The sequence below is a fragment of the Lygodium microphyllum genome, chromosome 1 (assembly GCF_053477565.2).
Source record: "Lygodium microphyllum isolate KBCC chromosome 1, Lygodium_microphyllum_v1.1.10, whole genome shotgun sequence".
In the NCBI taxonomy this organism is placed as follows: Eukaryota; Viridiplantae; Streptophyta; class Polypodiopsida; order Schizaeales; family Lygodiaceae; genus Lygodium; species Lygodium microphyllum.
In genome coordinates, this window is record NC_141135.1 from 28569143 (window position 1) to 28586362 (window position 17220).

The 17220-nt window shown below is 41.6% G+C and overlaps 1 protein-coding gene across 4 annotated transcripts in view; it reads right to left on the reverse strand.

The window, feature by feature from the left end:
- Window positions 1-8295: 8295 nt before the first annotated feature.
- LOC148040939 (dynein regulatory complex protein 11-like) overlaps window positions 8296-17220 on the reverse strand; it is a 153074-nt gene continuing 144149 nt past the window's right edge. For 2 of the 4 annotated variants that reach the window (XM_087674810.1, XM_087674819.1), the window contains exons 7-18: window positions 17045-17137; window positions 16886-16941; window positions 16644-16730; window positions 16177-16241; window positions 12089-12627; window positions 11641-11991; window positions 11318-11440; window positions 11027-11191; window positions 10391-10534; window positions 10021-10254; window positions 9637-9726; window positions 8296-9416 (exon numbers count right to left, since the gene is read on the reverse strand). In XM_087674810.1, coding sequence (XP_087530936.1) covers window positions 9330-9416; window positions 9637-9726; window positions 10021-10254; window positions 10391-10534; window positions 11027-11191; window positions 11318-11440; window positions 11641-11991; window positions 12089-12627; window positions 16177-16241; window positions 16644-16730; window positions 16886-16941; window positions 17045-17137 — 2034 coding nt within the window. In that variant the 3' untranslated portion in view covers window positions 8296-9329. The remainder of the gene's footprint in view (window positions 9417-9636; window positions 9727-10020; window positions 10255-10390; window positions 10535-11026; window positions 11192-11317; window positions 11441-11640; window positions 11992-12088; window positions 12628-16176; window positions 16242-16643; window positions 16731-16885; window positions 16942-17044; window positions 17138-17220) is intronic. The other 2 variants (XM_087674826.1, XM_087674833.1) reach the window with 2 other exon arrangements.

Here is a 17220-nt window from a genome sequence, read left to right on the forward strand (position 1 = left end):
ATGTAAGATGTTAAGCCTATTGGCTATTCTTTACCTTCCCAAGTAAAGGTCTATCAAGCCGATTGTCCTTGGTTAGGGTGAGCAAAAGGCCAAGATGGCCAAGATCCCTTATGCATCCACATAAGGATGTTTAATGTATACCATGATAGCCACTCGCTTTGATATAGCATTTGCAACAAGAGTTGTGACGGCATGTTATATGGCTACATTTGATCACTGACATTGGAACATTATGAAGGACTTTTTTTTATACGAGATACTTAAAAGACACAACAGACATGAGTATTTGACATAGTGGTCAACATATTGTAGTTGTGGATTACACTAACTGTGATTATGTAAAACATGCAAATAGTAGGAAGTCCATCTTTGGTTATGTCTTGACTTTTACTAGATGAGAGATGCTGCTTCTTGGATGTTTAGGCGTAGAAATGCACGACCTTATCTACTATTGAGATAGAGCATATTGCAACCATTGAGACTTATAAGGAGACCTTATGATTGCCATTAGACCTTGGTATTACTGTTACTTCTTCACTGCATTCAAATTCTATGAGTTCTATTTAGTTGGTTAAGAATCTAGTCTTCTATGCAAAGACAAAGCATATTGAGATGCACTATCACTTCAACAAGGAGATGATAGAGGACAAGTTTATTGAGCTTTTCAAGATCTCAATTGATGAGAATCTTGCAAATTGAGAGTCTCTTATTAGAATATTTTGTATTTCTTAAAAATATGATGGACATAGGATGAGTTGACATCTATTCCTCATCATATTATACTTTATATACATTTATATATTGTCACTTTTTTAACTCTCCTCACTCTAAGACACATTCATCTTTAAGTGGGAGGTTGTTGGGAATAAAGACACATGTGCTTGCATTGCTCTTTATTTACTACATACATCGTGACTGCATACTTGTATACTGTAGGCTCACCCATCATTGTCACTTTCTTCTTTATTTTTTCAATGATTATTTAATAAGGGAAGATGGGTCACACATTGATTGATAGAGTTCCTATATAGTCTCTCTCTCTCTCTCTCTCTCTCTCTCTCTCTCTCTCTCTCTCTCTCTCTCTCTCTCTTTTACTCTTACTCCATCTGCCATAGCTCTTACTTTTACTTATGTGCTTCCACTTAGGCTCTACCTTTTAGAATTGATCCCTGAGGCTTGTGGCATGATAATAGTTGAATAGTATTAACCTATTGCAAATGAAATGCCAAGCAACAACCAACAATAAAAGGTTGAAAGTGATGGTGATAACAATCTAAACCAACTATTAGGTGTGGCAAGGCAATAAGAAGACTCTTGTGACCACCACCTAAAGTTGATGACTTGCTACAAATGATAGCGATACTTTGGAAATGATGGTACCAAGTAGCAACTAGAGGGGACTTGATTTTGCTATTACATATGGTAAAGAGGAATAAACAACAATCATTGATATTACTATAACAGAACAAAGCAAAGAGACGTAGTAGCAATGGATATGGGTCCCAAATGATATATTAAAGCATGTACACGAAGAGTGTTTTCAATGATGATACATCACATATTAAAATTTAATGGACCTCAAAATGGTTTAAAACATCTGACTTGGTTTTTTAGCCTATTGGACAAGGCCACAATTTTCAGTTCAACTTTTTAACTTTTCTTAGTTGCAAGGCTATTGTTTATACCTTCTAAAAGTCTTTACAAATTGCCATGTCTATTTGAAATTCTTTAACCTTTGCAAGTTGTTTTACAACAACACACCACTAAGTACATAAACACGCATGCACGCACGAACGCACGCACGCACACACGCACACACACGCACACACACGTGTTCACACATTTATATACTATCTACATTACATAGGTAGATTCATGCATGCTACCTATATCTATATTCAAACACACACAAAGTAAACCTATAAAATCCATGATATTTGTCTATAGTTGCACATAAGCTAACACTACACCAATGTGAATATGCATATACATGTGCATTTAACTCAAATAATGTTTTTCAAATAACTACCAATAATATTACCTAATGGAGGAGTTTCTTAAGGACTAATACATGTGTATGTATCTGTAAAATATTACACGGCGCAGCGAACAGAATCTGAGAAAGAGATAGAGAGTACACAACAGATAAGAGGAGAATCAGTAAAATTCTTTAACTCCAAACAACTGATACAAAGATGGCTCTGTCCACCCGTGCGCTTCCACTGTGTGAAGCTTAGATGGCGATCTAGACAGAAGATAGGTGAAGAGCTTAAGGCTAGCTGGAACAACAACTCTGACTGGGTGAAAGATGAGTGTGAGATGGCTGCGAAGGGGTTTAGCTTTTATAGCCCGCGAAGGTCGTTAGGTCGGCCTGCTGACTGACCTACCATATGAGCCTCCACTAGTCGGCCAGGGAATATTCCAAGGAATATTCCCTTTACCATCGGGCCGGGGGCGCTGCCCCCGGACCCCCGCCAGGGGGGCCGCTGGCCCCCCTGGGACCCCCCAGCCAGGGGCCGCTTCCGCGGCCCCCGGACCCCACAATAGGGGCCCCTTTTAACTCCCTTACCACGCAACTCAATGCAATGTGCCTCGAGTTGCTACCAGCTTAACCACTCTGTCTAACCCAAAGATTAGACCCACAACAGTCACCTTTTTGCCATCCGGTCACATAGACCTCATCTGATATACAAGTCAGGACTCAACCAATGTCCGGGCTCACATTTGGCTTCTCCTCATAATGGGGGCCTTACAACTTTGAGCACCATGGATCATTGGTAGCACCTAATGAGGGTGGGGCATTGATCATATCTAACACCCCCCCTCAATGTCCACCCATAGGTGAACTATCTCCTCGGCCCAATGCCGAGTCTCTGAAGATGAACTTGAAGCAGATCCTTCGTAAGTGCTTTGGTGAAGATATCTGCTCCATTCTCCTCTGTTGGACAGTAGACCAATTCCACTATCCCATCCTCCATCAAATCACGCACATAGTGATACTGGATCTCTATATGTTTGGTGCGTGCATGAAACACTGGATTTTTGGCAATGGCGATGCAACTCTGATTGTCACATCTCAGCACAGTTGGTTCTTCATCCTGCACTCCCATATGCCATAGAATCCTTCTCAACCATACGGCCTCACATGCAGCAAAACAAGCTGCCTTGTACTCTGCTTCGGTAGAAGACAATGCAACTGTTGGTTGCTTCTTACTAATCCAAGAGAAAATTCCTGAACCCAAAGAGAAACAATAACCAGAAACTGACTTCCTGGAATCAATGTCTCCTGCCCAATCTGAGTCACAGTTCCCCACAAGAGAAGTTCCGAAACTGTATGTGATACCATAGTCAAGAGTTTTCTTCAAGTATCTGAGCACCCGCATCCCAGCCTTCCAATGACTCTCATGAGGTTTGTTTGAGAACCTGCTCAAAACACCAACAGCAAAACTGATATCTGGTCTGGTGTTACACAAGTAGATTAGACTGCCGACCAACCTCCTATACCTCCCAATGTCTGCTAGTGCTGATGTATCCTCAACGGATAACTTTACATTCACCTCCATAGGTGTAGCTATCTCCTTGCACTCGGTCATGCCAAATGCCTTCAAGATCTCCCATGCATACTTCTTCTGAGAGATGAAGATCTTTCCTGGCTCTTGCCAGACTTCAATCCCCAAACAATAGTGCAGCAAGCCCAAGTCTGTCATTTCAAACTCAAAACTCAAAGCCTTTCGAGTTTGGTTGATCATATCTTCATAGTCACCTGTAATAAGAAGGTCGTCCACATATAGGACAATCACTACAGACTTTTTACCATCCCTGTAAACATACAAGTTAGCATCTGAGGCACATCTTTTGAAGTTTAGGTTTAAAAAGAACCTATCTATCCGCTGGTACCATGCTCTGGGGGCTTGTTTCAGCCCATACAATGCCTTTTTCAGTTTACACACTTTGTTCTCAGAATGGGGGGCCTCAAACCCTGGTGGCTGAGCCACGTACACCTCCTCCTTGAGGTCACCATTTAAGAACGCTGACTTAACATCCATTTGGTACACTGGCCACTTCTTGTGGGCACCCACTGCAAGTACCGTGCGAATAGTGGTCATTCTGGCAGTTGGGGCAAATGACTCTTGAAAATCAAACCCTTCAACTTGTGAAAATCCTTGGGCAACCAGTCTAGCTTTGTACTTTTCTAAGGTACCATCAGCCTTGTACTTTACCTTCCAGATCCACTTGGTGCCAATAATCTTCCGCTTTGCTGGCCGATCCACTAGCTCCCAAGTGTCATTCTTCATTATGCTGTCATACTCCGCCTGCATAGCAGCCTTCCATGATGGATCTGCAAGTGCTTCTTCTAAGTCAGTTGGCTCCTTTACTTCTCTCATAATCTCAACCATCAAGGCCATGTTGACTATGTGAGCAGAAGCCCTCCTTTGCTCCTCTATTCTCTGAGACCTCCTTGGTCCGTCTGCCTTCTCCTCAACAGATGCAGGCCTAGGATTATTGTGGTCATAGAGCTGCTTCACCCAGCGCGGCAATGGCTTTTCCGGTGGGGTGATGTCAGGTTGGTGAACTTTTTCCTCATCATCTGAAGATGATGCTTCCTCCTCCTTAAGGATAGGGATAGCTCTCGGGACAGGTTCATAGTGGACTACTTCTTCGCTTGATGATAAAGTGGAAGACCTTGCCTTCTCCTCCTCCACTGTATGCGGCTCCTCCTTGAACACCACATCACGGCTCGCGATGATCTTCTTTGCCTCTTGGTCATATAACTTGTAAGCCTTCTGCTCATCACTATAACCCAAGAAGATACATTTTCTGCTTTTTGGTTGTAACTTGTTTCTCTTCTCATCTGGAACATGTGCATAACATTCACATCCAAAAATTCTGAAATGTGAAACAGATGGTTTCTTACCAGTGTAAGCCTCATGAGGTGTTTTTCCCTTGAGAGCCTTTGTGTAGCTCCGATTTAGAATGTAGACTGCAGTATTAACAGCTTCAGCCCAAAAATGGTTAGGCAATCCCTTGCCCTTTAGCATGCATCTTGCCATCTCCACAATGGTACGATTCCTGCGTTCCACAACACCATTCTGCTGAGGTGTGTGAGGCGTCGTCAATTGACGCTTGATCCCTTTGCTCTTGCAAAAGCCTTCAAACTCCTTTGAGTTGAACTCACCACCACCATCTGTTCTAAATTTCTTCACACTTTTCCCTGTTTCATTCTCAACAAGTATTAGCCATTCTTTAAACTTACCAAAAGCTTGAGCCTTATCACGAAGGAAGTACACCCACATCTTCCTACTGTAGTCATCGACAATCAACATAAAATAAGATCCCCCCAAGGCCTGTGTAGGCATCTTACCACACAAGTCAGCATGCACCAACTCTAGAGGAGCATGTGCTCTATTCTTGCTTTCTTGTGGAAATGCCTTTCTCTGTTGCTTGCCCATCATACAAGCTTCACATGGTTCCTTCAATTCAGTTATTGTAGGTAGGTGAGCAACCATACCTTGCTTTTGCATCTCCTTCAATACTGCAAATCCGATGTGTCCAAACCTTTCATGCCAAAGCTTACTTGTGCCCACTCCAGCGGTGGCTGTAAGAGCACTTAGCTCATACAGGTTGTTCCTTCTTTCTCCTTTGCCAACAATTGTGCCAGCACTATCAATAATTTCTGCACCTGTCTTCTTGAACCTCACTTCATGACCAAGATCAGTTATGGCAGCAACTGATAAGAGATTTCTCCTGATTTCGGGAACATACAACACATTTGAAAGCTTTTTGACTTCACCATTTGCAGCAACAAAAGAAATAGTACCTGTGCCCGCAGCAGGGCATTTAGCATCATTTCCAACCGTCACAGTGATGGATTCTTGTAGAGGCTGCATAGAACTGTATAGACCTTTCTTGTTGGTCATGTGACGGGAGGCCCCACTATCCAACACCCAAGAGTCAGTGGTAGATTCTTCTTGCGCCGAGGAGCACACTTCCTCAATGGTCGCCATGAATAATTCCAACTCTGCTTCAGCCGTATTGGCTGTCTCTTTCCCTTTAGTTTTAAGGGTACCATTCTTTTCATCTGCCTTCTTGACACGACAATCTGCAATTGCATGTCCTTTCTTCTTACAGTAGAAGCACTCTCCTTGAAACTTCTTCTTGCCGCCCTTTTTCTTTTTGTCACCATCATTTTTGGTGGAGGAAACACCTTTGCCTTTTGCATTGGCAGAGAATGCAGCATCTCCATTGTTGCTTCCTTCTCGGGCTTTCAGCCTCAACTCCTCCTCCATTAATAATGCACAAAACTCCTCAAAAGTCAAAGCTTGAGGTCTCACCTGAGTATTAAGGGCAGTTACTAGTCCATCAAACTTTTGTGGACAAATCCGAAGACACCTCCGAGCTAGCTCTTCGCTAGTCTTTTGTATCCCAGCGCCAGCCATCTGGTCGCGCAGATTCTTAATCCGAGTGATGAATGCTTCAACCGTCTCTCCTTCAGCAAACTTCTCCGCTGCTAGTTGATTCTCCAAGTTTTGAATCCTTGTTTGGTTTCGTGTTTCATACTGACTCCTTAGTACATTCCAAGCCTCTGACGCTTTGGTTGTATGCTGAATCAGAGTCAAAACACTGTCAGAACAGCTTGTAACTAAGGCACACAATGCATCTGCATTCCTTCGTTTCCAAGCTCGTAGAAGATCTGCATTCGGAGGAATCATCACACTAGGATTTGATGGGTCGGGGGTAGGCTGTGGTTCTGCGTCAGTCCCCAGCACAGTCTCCAGAAGCTCATAAGAATCAAGGATAGTTGTAATTTTGAACTTCCACAAGGTGTAGTTTGTACCATCTAACTTGCCTTCGCTGAAGGTTGGTGGACGAATCCTCAGTGTTTGAATAGCCGGTACAGCAGCACCACCTCCTGCACCGCTTCCTGATGCGCCAGAACTGCTTCCCGGAGTCGACATTGTTTCTCTTTGCTGTTGAAGCCTTTGCCTCTTGCACGCTCTCCGATCTCTAGAGCCCCCTGGGCTCTGATACCATGTAAAATATTACACGGCGCAGCGAACAGAATCTGAGAAAGAGATAGAGAGTACACAACAGATAAGAGGAGAATCAGTAAAATTCTTTAACTCCAAACAACTGATACAAAGATGGCTCTGTCCACCCGTGCGCTTCCACTGTGTGAAGCTTAGATGGCGATCTAGACAGAAGATAGGTGAAGAGCTTAAGGCTAGCTCGAACAACAACTCTGACTGGGTGAAAGATGAGTGTGAGATGGCTGCGAAGGGGTTTAGCTTTTATAGCCCGCGAAGGTCGTTAGGTCGGCCTGCTGACTGACCTACCATATGAGCCTCCACTAGTCGGCCAGGGAATATTCCAAGGAATATTCCCTTTACCATCGGGCCGGGGGCGCTGCCCCCGGACCCCCGCCAGGGGGGCCGCTGGCCCCCCTGGGACCCCCCAGCCAGGGGCCGCTTCCGCGGCCCCCGGACCCCACAATAGGGGCCCCTTTTAACTCCCTTACCACGCAACTCAATGCAATGTGCCTCGAGTTGCTACCAGCTTAACCACTCTGTCTAACCCAAAGATTAGACCCACAACAGTCACCTTTTTGCCATCCGGTCACATAGACCTCATCTGATATACAAGTCAGGACTCAACCAATGTCCGGGCTCACATTTGGCTTCTCCTCATAATGGGGGCCTTACAACTTTGAGCACCATGGATCATTGGTAGCACCTAATGAGGGTGGGGCATTGATCATATCTAACAGTATCTAATTGTTTAAACTTAATATTGGCTTAAAAAGTATGTGTTTATGTATAAGAATTGTCTTAATACATATTCCCCCACAACTTCTCATGTAGATAAGTAGTTACATGATCTTTTTTCTTGATAAAGCTTGCAAAAGAATTTGGTCATTTCTAGAACTTTGTTAAGCAAGGATTGTTAGTGCTTACCATTGATTTAAATCAATACTTTCAATTGTTATTATGACATTTGAAGCTTCTTCCTTCCATGTGATGTTTAAAATCACAAAGAACTAGTGCTAGAATTGGAGTGCATGTGACAACACATATTTGAAGAATTTCCTCCAAAAGGAAATGGAAGGGTGCACTACTATTTCCATGAGGACAAATAATTTCAAGGCTAATTCCATTTTACTTTGTGGCCCTTAGAAGACTTGGGCAAATCACCTTGACACGAAAAATTAGTATGTAACAATTCTAGCGTTGCTTTAGGAGAGAGATGCTATAGAGTTTTGAGTCAATCATGCAACCCATTCTATTTATTGATGAAAGGTGAGAGGATATGCTTGACACCAAGTCATTGAGATACCACTTTCATAAGTTTTGGTAATGAGGTGAAGGGAAGACTTCATATCACCACTTCCTTTCATCCAAATTTAGTTCCACAAAGAGAGGATGTTTCTATTGCTATGCTTATTAATGCAACATCAAGTCACACTAGCTTTGCTTACATTGAAGCCACATTGTTGCCGACTATGAACTAGCAACCAACAATGTCCTAAGCCATCAACCAAAAGGTGGGTCATTACAATAGGCAAGTCCATACCTTAAGAGGTTTGCAACTGTTGTCCATGCTTTATACAAAATAGCAAGAATAAAAAATATAAAGTATCTGATCTATTATGGTAAGCATAAAATCAAGTCAAGAGCCCCCTAGTTTAGATAGATAATCTTGCGAAGGCATTAGTTTAATTTAATCTCTCTCCTTAGAGGGATTCATATAGTGAATATTCGAACTCTTTGGGACGTGGTCATATGGGCAAAGGACTTTTTGGAAGAACCTAATTGGACTTATAGTAAGCCTTGTGTTCATTTTCTCCGGTGCTCCGATGTATGTATGGAATAACCACGCCAAGCATTGCTCAAATAGAAACATTTAGATGCACATTCAAGTTCCTCAAACAATGTCCAAGATGTCTACGACAAGATGAAACTGGAAACCACACAATTGGCCTTGGATCAGCAATACACCTATGTAAGAAAGTTAGTTGTGACCACTTCAACATGGAAATTGCAACTGGTGGACTTGTCAAAAGAACCACCACTTGCATCTTCTTTCAAGGGTTCATTTGTTAAAGATCTTTGCAACCATGAAAGGACATGTGCAAGACAATTGGTTGTGCTGGAAGGCAGATGGTGATGTTTAATGCATGAACCAAGGCGCCTTGTTAATTCCTCTTAGAAACTATACTCGGTTGTGCTGGAAGGCAGATGGTGATGTTTAATGCATGAACCAAGGCTCCTTGTTAATTCCTCTTAGAAACTATACATTCCCAATTGGCTAAACTGAGCTGTTCTAGAGATGTTTTATTTCTTTGCAGGAACTTTGGCGTCGGGCTTCTTTGCAGGATCCTTAACATCACTTGCTGGTTCTGGCTCTGATTTATCCCAATCCTGCCACACAATAAAAAATGAGGGTTTGTCAAATTTTTTGTTCTGTGGGCAAAATTCACTGTATGTACCGGTGTGCCTTAGAGATGTCATGGTTATGTTATCCAATTCCAAAAAAAGGAATGATTGCTTGAAGAATGATGTTACAATCACATCAACTATAGTGCCGCCATTATGTGATATGAACAGAAAGATGCCTTGAATGTCCTCCTGTCATACTTACACGAAGGGCTGCATGAACAGCTTTGTCCAGTGGCATGACTTCATATAAATGGTCAATCAACTCTTCTGATGACAGTGGATGGTAACGCAACTACATCCATTGGGAAACAGGCGAAGCTCACATTATAAAAGCTCAAGGAAAAGAACCTATGGTGTTACCACTGTACATAGCATAACTGGGTCTAACACACTACATAGCATATGGAAATTGATCAAACTATTTTATTCAACATTGTGGTGCCTTCTTATCTTAGTTGATTGTGCCAAGAGTATTACCAATAAGGTTCTTTTCACAACTTGTGCTACCAATTGAAATATTTCATGCTTCCATCTTTCTACTCTCTCTAGCAACAATGTGAGATGCTGCAAGACCAAATCTCCATACCTTGCGGAGGCGCTTCTTTGTAAGAACTGCTTTGCATATTTCTTCAATGCTACCAGGGCTGTAATCTGCTGAGAGGCGTGCTAGTATAGATAGATTGAAGTTACAAGAAAGCACTGCCCCATGCCGTTCAAGCAGTGCACGCCATAGCAATAGTCTGCTCGCATAATCAGGGTAAGGAACATATATTCTCTTTGTGAAGAGGGTGAATAGGTTAGGTGGTTTTGCAGGAGCATCCTGTTTGATTTCCGAATCCAGAAAAAAGAAAAAAGAAAGGAGTAAAAACCAGCCCGCCCCACCTAGAATAACGAATGGTGTGGTAAAAAGGAGCAGCAGGGAGACTCGTGCTTTGTTTGAGGAGATCATATCTTACTTGAGGCCTAGAGGATGTCCCAATGAGTAAAACACGGTCTCCAGGCTGAATCAATGCCATTTCTTTCAGAAGGGATTTCTTTATCTTATTGCTCTTATCTTTCAACCCACTTGCTTTTAACTTCTTCTTGTCTTTAACGAAGACCTGTTGGATAAAAGGGACCAAAGCACCCATATTGATCACAAGATATAAACAAGCCATTTTAGATTTCATAAAGAACCCACTCTTTACTTGACAAAGCACAAAAATACACTCTTTACTTGACTCTTTGTCAGAACGTGACACAAAAACATTAAATAAGATAAATTCTGGCCAAACAATGGTATGGGAGTCCAGGCATTTTGAGATATAGCAGCACTGTGGTAGTCACTCCCAACATAGGCAGTGGAAGCAGCAGGAATAGCAACGATATGATCATCATAAACATGAGACAGTGACAGCAAAGTAAACAATATTAGACATATTCATAGCTAACGAAGATTATTTGCTGCCAGACACAATTAAGACAATGAAAGGGGACTAAGCAACGTGTATGAAAGAAGACAATGCACATGACAACAAGAAATGGTGCAGTAGCAACTGAAAGAAAAATGAGTTAATTGGTTTTCCTTTCAGAAAGAGGACATATCTACTAACCAATTCAGCTTCATCAATGTATATTATTGAGGGAGCCATGATCTTAGCAATTTTGAAAGCCATCTGCACCATTTTCCCTGCTTGACTTCCTGGATACTTGCCATCTGTATTTCTTGGTGAAAGATTAATGAAGGTTGCTCCTGCTGCAGAACAAGCTGCATGGACCTGCAAAATGCTTGCAAGTTGGCACAAGTGGTAACTTAAAACGTTTCCCAAAAACATCAGTGATATGAAGTTGTCTAGAAGATTTATATTTAGAATTGGTGGTGTTGCAGAATGCTACTGATTTACAAGCAGAGTCTTGCCATTGGCTTCTCCTCCATAGAGAAGCACGGACTTGACAAAAGGTGCATTTTTGTGGACAAAATCGGAGGCCAATGGAAGCACACAATATTCAAGGACAAGTTGTCTGATCTGTCATGAATAAGCAAGACACAGTAAAATAACATTATTTGCAGTTCTTGAAGAGCTTAGTTGATTTGGATTAGGCAATGAACCTCACTAAGGGTTTTTTAGGCAGTTTAGAAACTGACTAATGCTAGAAATGGCAATTTTGAGGAGCTGAAAGTTTGAAATCTTCTAACAGCAGAGAAATTTGGTAGATTTAGATTAACCTGTGCCATGGAGGGATCCTGCTTAGAGGTAGAATCATCTGCACTAGGAGGTCTAACCGAATCAGAGCCAACATACTCTTGAAATGAATTATTTCGACAAAGCTGAACAATCCCATTTGCTGCAAGCTCATTGAATATTGATTCAACAGTTCTTTGGCCAGTCTTATCTTTTGGTGGTTTCTTCTTTGATTTATTGCCCATGTCAAGCACTGTGAACTTCACAGTCTCTTCTTCACCTTTCCTCGTTTCTTTCTTTTGATCTTTATTTTTCAAAGCCTTAGATTCAGCTAGCAGTTTTCTCTTGACATTATTAAGGATGACCCTTGTATCCCGATCTACTTCAATTCTTACCTGTATGCAAAGTAACTCACCTTTTATAAGGAGGCACAAAAAGCCATCAAGACTTTGATAAGCCCCCCTTTCTACAAAAAAACTTCCTGATAATTACCTCTTCAAAAACAACTGGCCGCAAAAATGATTTCAGCAAATCTGGATCATATTTCTGAGGTAAATTGGAAGAATCATCCTTATCATGCCAATTAGTGTTAAACACTTCTACACATTTCGTTATCTGGTTTCTGAAGAACAAAGGGCAAGTAGGTTGTGTCTCTTCCTCCCCTTCTGGTATGGGTACCTTCTTTAGCATAGATGGCCGTTTCTTTGTGGCTTTAGCATCTTTTGATTTCTCCTTTTTATCTTCCACAAAATCTATCCTTGGAGGAGGTCTAAGAATATATTTGCTCCCCCCTTCATCAGGCTTGGGAAAAGCTGGATCACGGTTTTGAAGCAGCCATGCATTGATTTCTTCCTGTATGATTTCACGCATTTCTTGCCCTTCTAATTCTTTGAGCTTTTCCTTAGCAAATACAAGTGCCTCATCATAATTTACTTTGTTCAATGCTTGGATGTTTTTCCTTCTTTCTGTGTTCTCTTTCAGTTTTTCGTAAACTTTTACCCTCTCAGGATCATGCCAAAAGTCATTCATGCCTGTCTACAGAGAAACCAAATAAGCAGATTGGACTTGAGGGTTTTTCATGGCTAGTCACAGCCCTATATATGAAAATGGAAAAATCTCAGCACACAATGATAGGGCTAAGAAATTACATGTTGACCATAATTGGTAAAGGCAATGGATACTTAGGAGCCTGCCTTATGTTGAAAAATGCTACTTTTTAAAATATAAAGAAGTTTGCTTGCACTAGAATAAGCTTCTGTGTCTTATAACGAAGAAAAGTTCATGGGATCAATCGGCAGAAAAGTTTCAGGGGGATTGATGGGCCTAATTTCCTGAAGAGAACACACTTGACAGGTTTAGGCTGAGGAAAGTCACTCTCCTCCTTTGGCTAAAGCCATATAGAAGTCTGGCAGCAGGTTTTGATTAGGTTTTGGCAGAGCTGCAGTGGCTTGCGCAACATAGGACATTAGAGGCATTATAACTTAGGATTTCCCTAGGAATTAGGAGGTTGTGGCCAAGAAATGACTAGTCACACCAAGAAATGATAGTGACCTGTGGAGCAGTACCATGGGTCACAGATCAAGCACTTGCTTGTGGATATGATCACTTCCAGAGGAGTATTGCCTTGCATATATCGAGTTGCAGCTGCGAGCCATCCATGCTCTTGATTTCTCTTAGGCAGAGGGGGACATGAGGACACTGTTATAGATGGGACATTAGAGGCATTATAACTTAGGATTTCCCTAGGAATTAGGAGGTCTAGAGGAGAGACCCTAGACAAGTCACACCAAGAAATTATAGTGACCTGTGGAGCAGTAGCATAGTTCACAGATCAAGCACTTGCTTGTGGATATGATGACTTCCACAGGAGCATTGCCTTGCATATATCGAGTTGCAGCTGAGAGCCATCCATGGTGTTGATTTCTCTTAGGCAGAGGGGGCATGAGGACACTGTTATAGATGGGAGATCATTCGCAGCATTATTGCTTGGTACATGTGGAGAGCTATAAAGAAGCAGCACATCTTTACTTCCGAGACTGTCTCACACACAATTTTATACTACTACTTTGACTGATCATGTTAAAAAACTGACAATCTGACAAATTGACTCACCTTATCTTCAAGGGCAGTGGAGATGGACTGGAGATTTACTCGTACATGTGGAGAGCTATAGAGAAGCAGCACATCTCTACTTCCGAGACTGTCTCACACACAAGTTTATACTAAGACTTTGACTGATCATGTTAAAAAACTGACAATCTGACAAATTGACTCACCTTATCTCCAAGGGCAATGTAGATGGACTGGAGATTTACTCAAGGGAGACTAATCACTTTGCTTGGAACTGCATACAACATCCTAACAAAACTTATCAGTCTTAGACAATCTCTTCTTATGCCAAACATCATTCCTCCCTTACGTAGATAGGTTTGTTCAGGTGCATAGCATTCTGAACAATACTGCTATCTTCTGGGAATCCACAGCTCTCGTGTGACTCAGGAAGCAGGACCTCATTGTGCTATTTCTCAATTTTGAGAAGATTATGATACAGTTGATTGAAAATTTCCAGAGGGCACTTTGCTGAGAATGGGGTTTTCCAAAGGAGCAGGTCAGAGGTGGAGCGGCTCTCTACTTTGTTGAGGATGGGGTTTTCCAAAAGTGGCTCAGAGGTTCTTATCAGTGGCTCCAAGGGTGACAGGTTTAGCATACAGAGGTCGGTGATATAGGGGTGCCCCCTTGTCTTCTTCTTTTTATTTATAGTAGAGGCCATGAGCTCTTTTTTGAGGGATATGCGACAGGTATTTGTGACATCAGACTGCCCATCCCACAGTTTGAGGAGTTAAAGAATGTAGAGTTTGCAGATGACACATCTATTTATTTGGATGGGGATAAGAAGAACTTCCAGGCTTTCGTGGCTGCAATGGAGATTTTCTTTAGAGCTTACGGGTTCTTATCAATTGGCACAAATCCTACTGATTTAGGATTTGTGACACTCAGCAGCCAGATTAGAGGTCACATAAGCATTTTACTTGGGTTCCTCATCATTCATGGTACTTCAGCGAGGTACCTGTTGGTACTGATATCACATTAGAGAAGTAGCTGGCACTCCTATTGTTGAGCATAAGGCAGAAGCTTTTGTATTGGAGCACAATGAGATTATCACTAGCAAGGAGGGTGGTAGTGGCTAGCTGTGTTCTACTTGCTACTATGTGGCATATTACCTCTTGTTGGGCCTTCTCTAGGTCATGCATTGGCCATGCGAAGCAGCTCAGGAACTTCGTTTAGGGAAGTGGAGATGGTAGTCCTACGAGGGCTAAGGTGTAGCTTGGGATGTCATTATTCAGCCCAGATCTAGAGGCAGTTTGGGGATCATTGACCCAGACAGTTAGAGAAGAGCGCTGATGATGAAGCTTATTGTGAGGAGCCTTTTTCCTGGAGAGGAGGCATGGAAGAAGTTATTGCTATGGAGATTACTGATCATTGTTCCTGCTCATGGGGGATGTCCAAACTCTATTATTGTTACACGGGGGATGATCGCTTGGGTCATGGATAGAGGCCTAGCTTGTGGATGTGAGGATGTACAGGGGTATCATGCTTTCCTTGTCTCAGGGAAACTTGTGAGTAGGATTGCCATGCCAGATTTGTCACAAACACTGTGGACCTGTGGGCATTGTCACAGATGGGAGCTCACAGCTAGCATTATTGCTTGGTATACATGGACAGCCATATGCAGTCATGCCACAGATTTATTAGACATATCTATTGCAGATTCTCTCTCCAGGATTTGGACAGAGATTGTCCACACTCTGCATGGAATATGAGAGAGGATTACACTGCAATTTGGAGACTATTAGGAGGAGAGATGCTTTTCTCAAGACTTGGGATTTTGGCACTTTCTTTCATTGCAGCCCCATATGGTCTGGCACTATAGACCTTTCCACTGGTTATTCATTCACTATAGACCTTTCCACTGGTTATTCATTCACTATAGCCCCATATGGTCTGGCACTATAGACCTTTCCACTGGTTATTCATTCACGCCTTGTAATAAACTCCCTTTGTTATATATATATATTTTTGGTATGGAAGTCCCTTGCATAGCTGTTTTGCAGTTTATATTTTGCCTTGACATACATTGTCCCAAGGGGAAAAAAAAAAGATTTAGCTTGATATATCGCATACATATGATTTCTGTCATTAATCACTTTCTCAGGTAATATGTACCATTTTTATTGATTCATATGTCAATATGTGTATGTGTCCATTGGGACACAGTCATAGATGTTTGGTGATTCATGTATTAGGGGGACTGACGTTTTGGGTGTTCCTGGTGAAAATTGAAAGAATAGGGGAAGCAAAGTCAGCTGGTTTACTCTACCTTCTATACAGTAATTTATAACCTCCTGAGTCTTGCAGTTTTTGTTAAGCTGAACTTTGAAAATCTCACTTATTTCAATCACTATAAAGCTACTACCTTCCTTCTAGTGAAACCAACGTGTTACAATATTGCAAATAACTATTGATGACTTCTCCACATAAAAATGACCAGTAAAATAAGCTTGACAAGAAAGATACTCTACCTATTAATATAAGTTCATCCTCTGCACTATGCTTCACATGACGTCTAACAATAAATCCTCGGGCTCTTTTTTGTTAACGTCAAGGTTGCAAGAGGTTAAAGTTATGAAACTGTGGACTGAAAGTTTGAAACCAGTGTTCTGTGAAGATTCTGAGACCAAGTTGCAACCTTTCAGCTGAAAAAACGCAGATGTGTATATGCTAATTGCAGCATGCACATATTAAAGAAAAGTGGAAATTCATGAACACTTGAAGAAAATGCATGTGCATTTATATACTCTGCAATCTTGTCCATGTAGGTACCATTTAGCTTGCATAGAAAAGATGACAGTGTTACACAGCACAAATCTCTCTCAGGGTAACCCCATAAGTCACATTCATGCGTCTGACCACCTGAGCTTACGTAAAAATGCCAACTAGAAATTTTATCTCAGAGGGTGAAAGAAATTGTTGATAATGCATTGGATACAAAGCTTGAATTTTTCTAACAGCAACCTCTGTGGAAAGAGCCTCACCTCCGGAGTGTTTGTGATGAAGTTCCTCTTCTTGCATTTTCCTTTCAAACAGAGTAGGTAGATACCACAAGGTAAAGTACCAAACAAGATATCAAAAAGTACTACCTTCAGGTATAATTGACAGGACTCTTGAAGAGAAAATATTCACCAGGCATACAACACGCACGATCTACAGATTATGAAAATAAATGATCACCTTATCTTAATTAATTCTGCAATCCTTTGTCGGCTTTGGCGTCCTCTTTCATTTGCCTGAAGAGGTGAACTCACTCCTGATGAGTTAGCTTAGTGCCTAAATAATAACTATGAATTCACAAACATAATTCATGAAATGGTATTTGTTAAATGAGCTAACCTGTATAATTTTTATAGCAGCTTCCTCAGGCATGGGGACTTGCAATTCAACAACAGCAATTTGATCATTTTCAGACTTCTCTGCTACAGCTGCCTGCCGAGTTGTATTTTTTAATGTTTGACAGAAAAGAAACAGCAATTAATAGGGAAAACCCTTAAAGTAGTTTTTGACAGCAT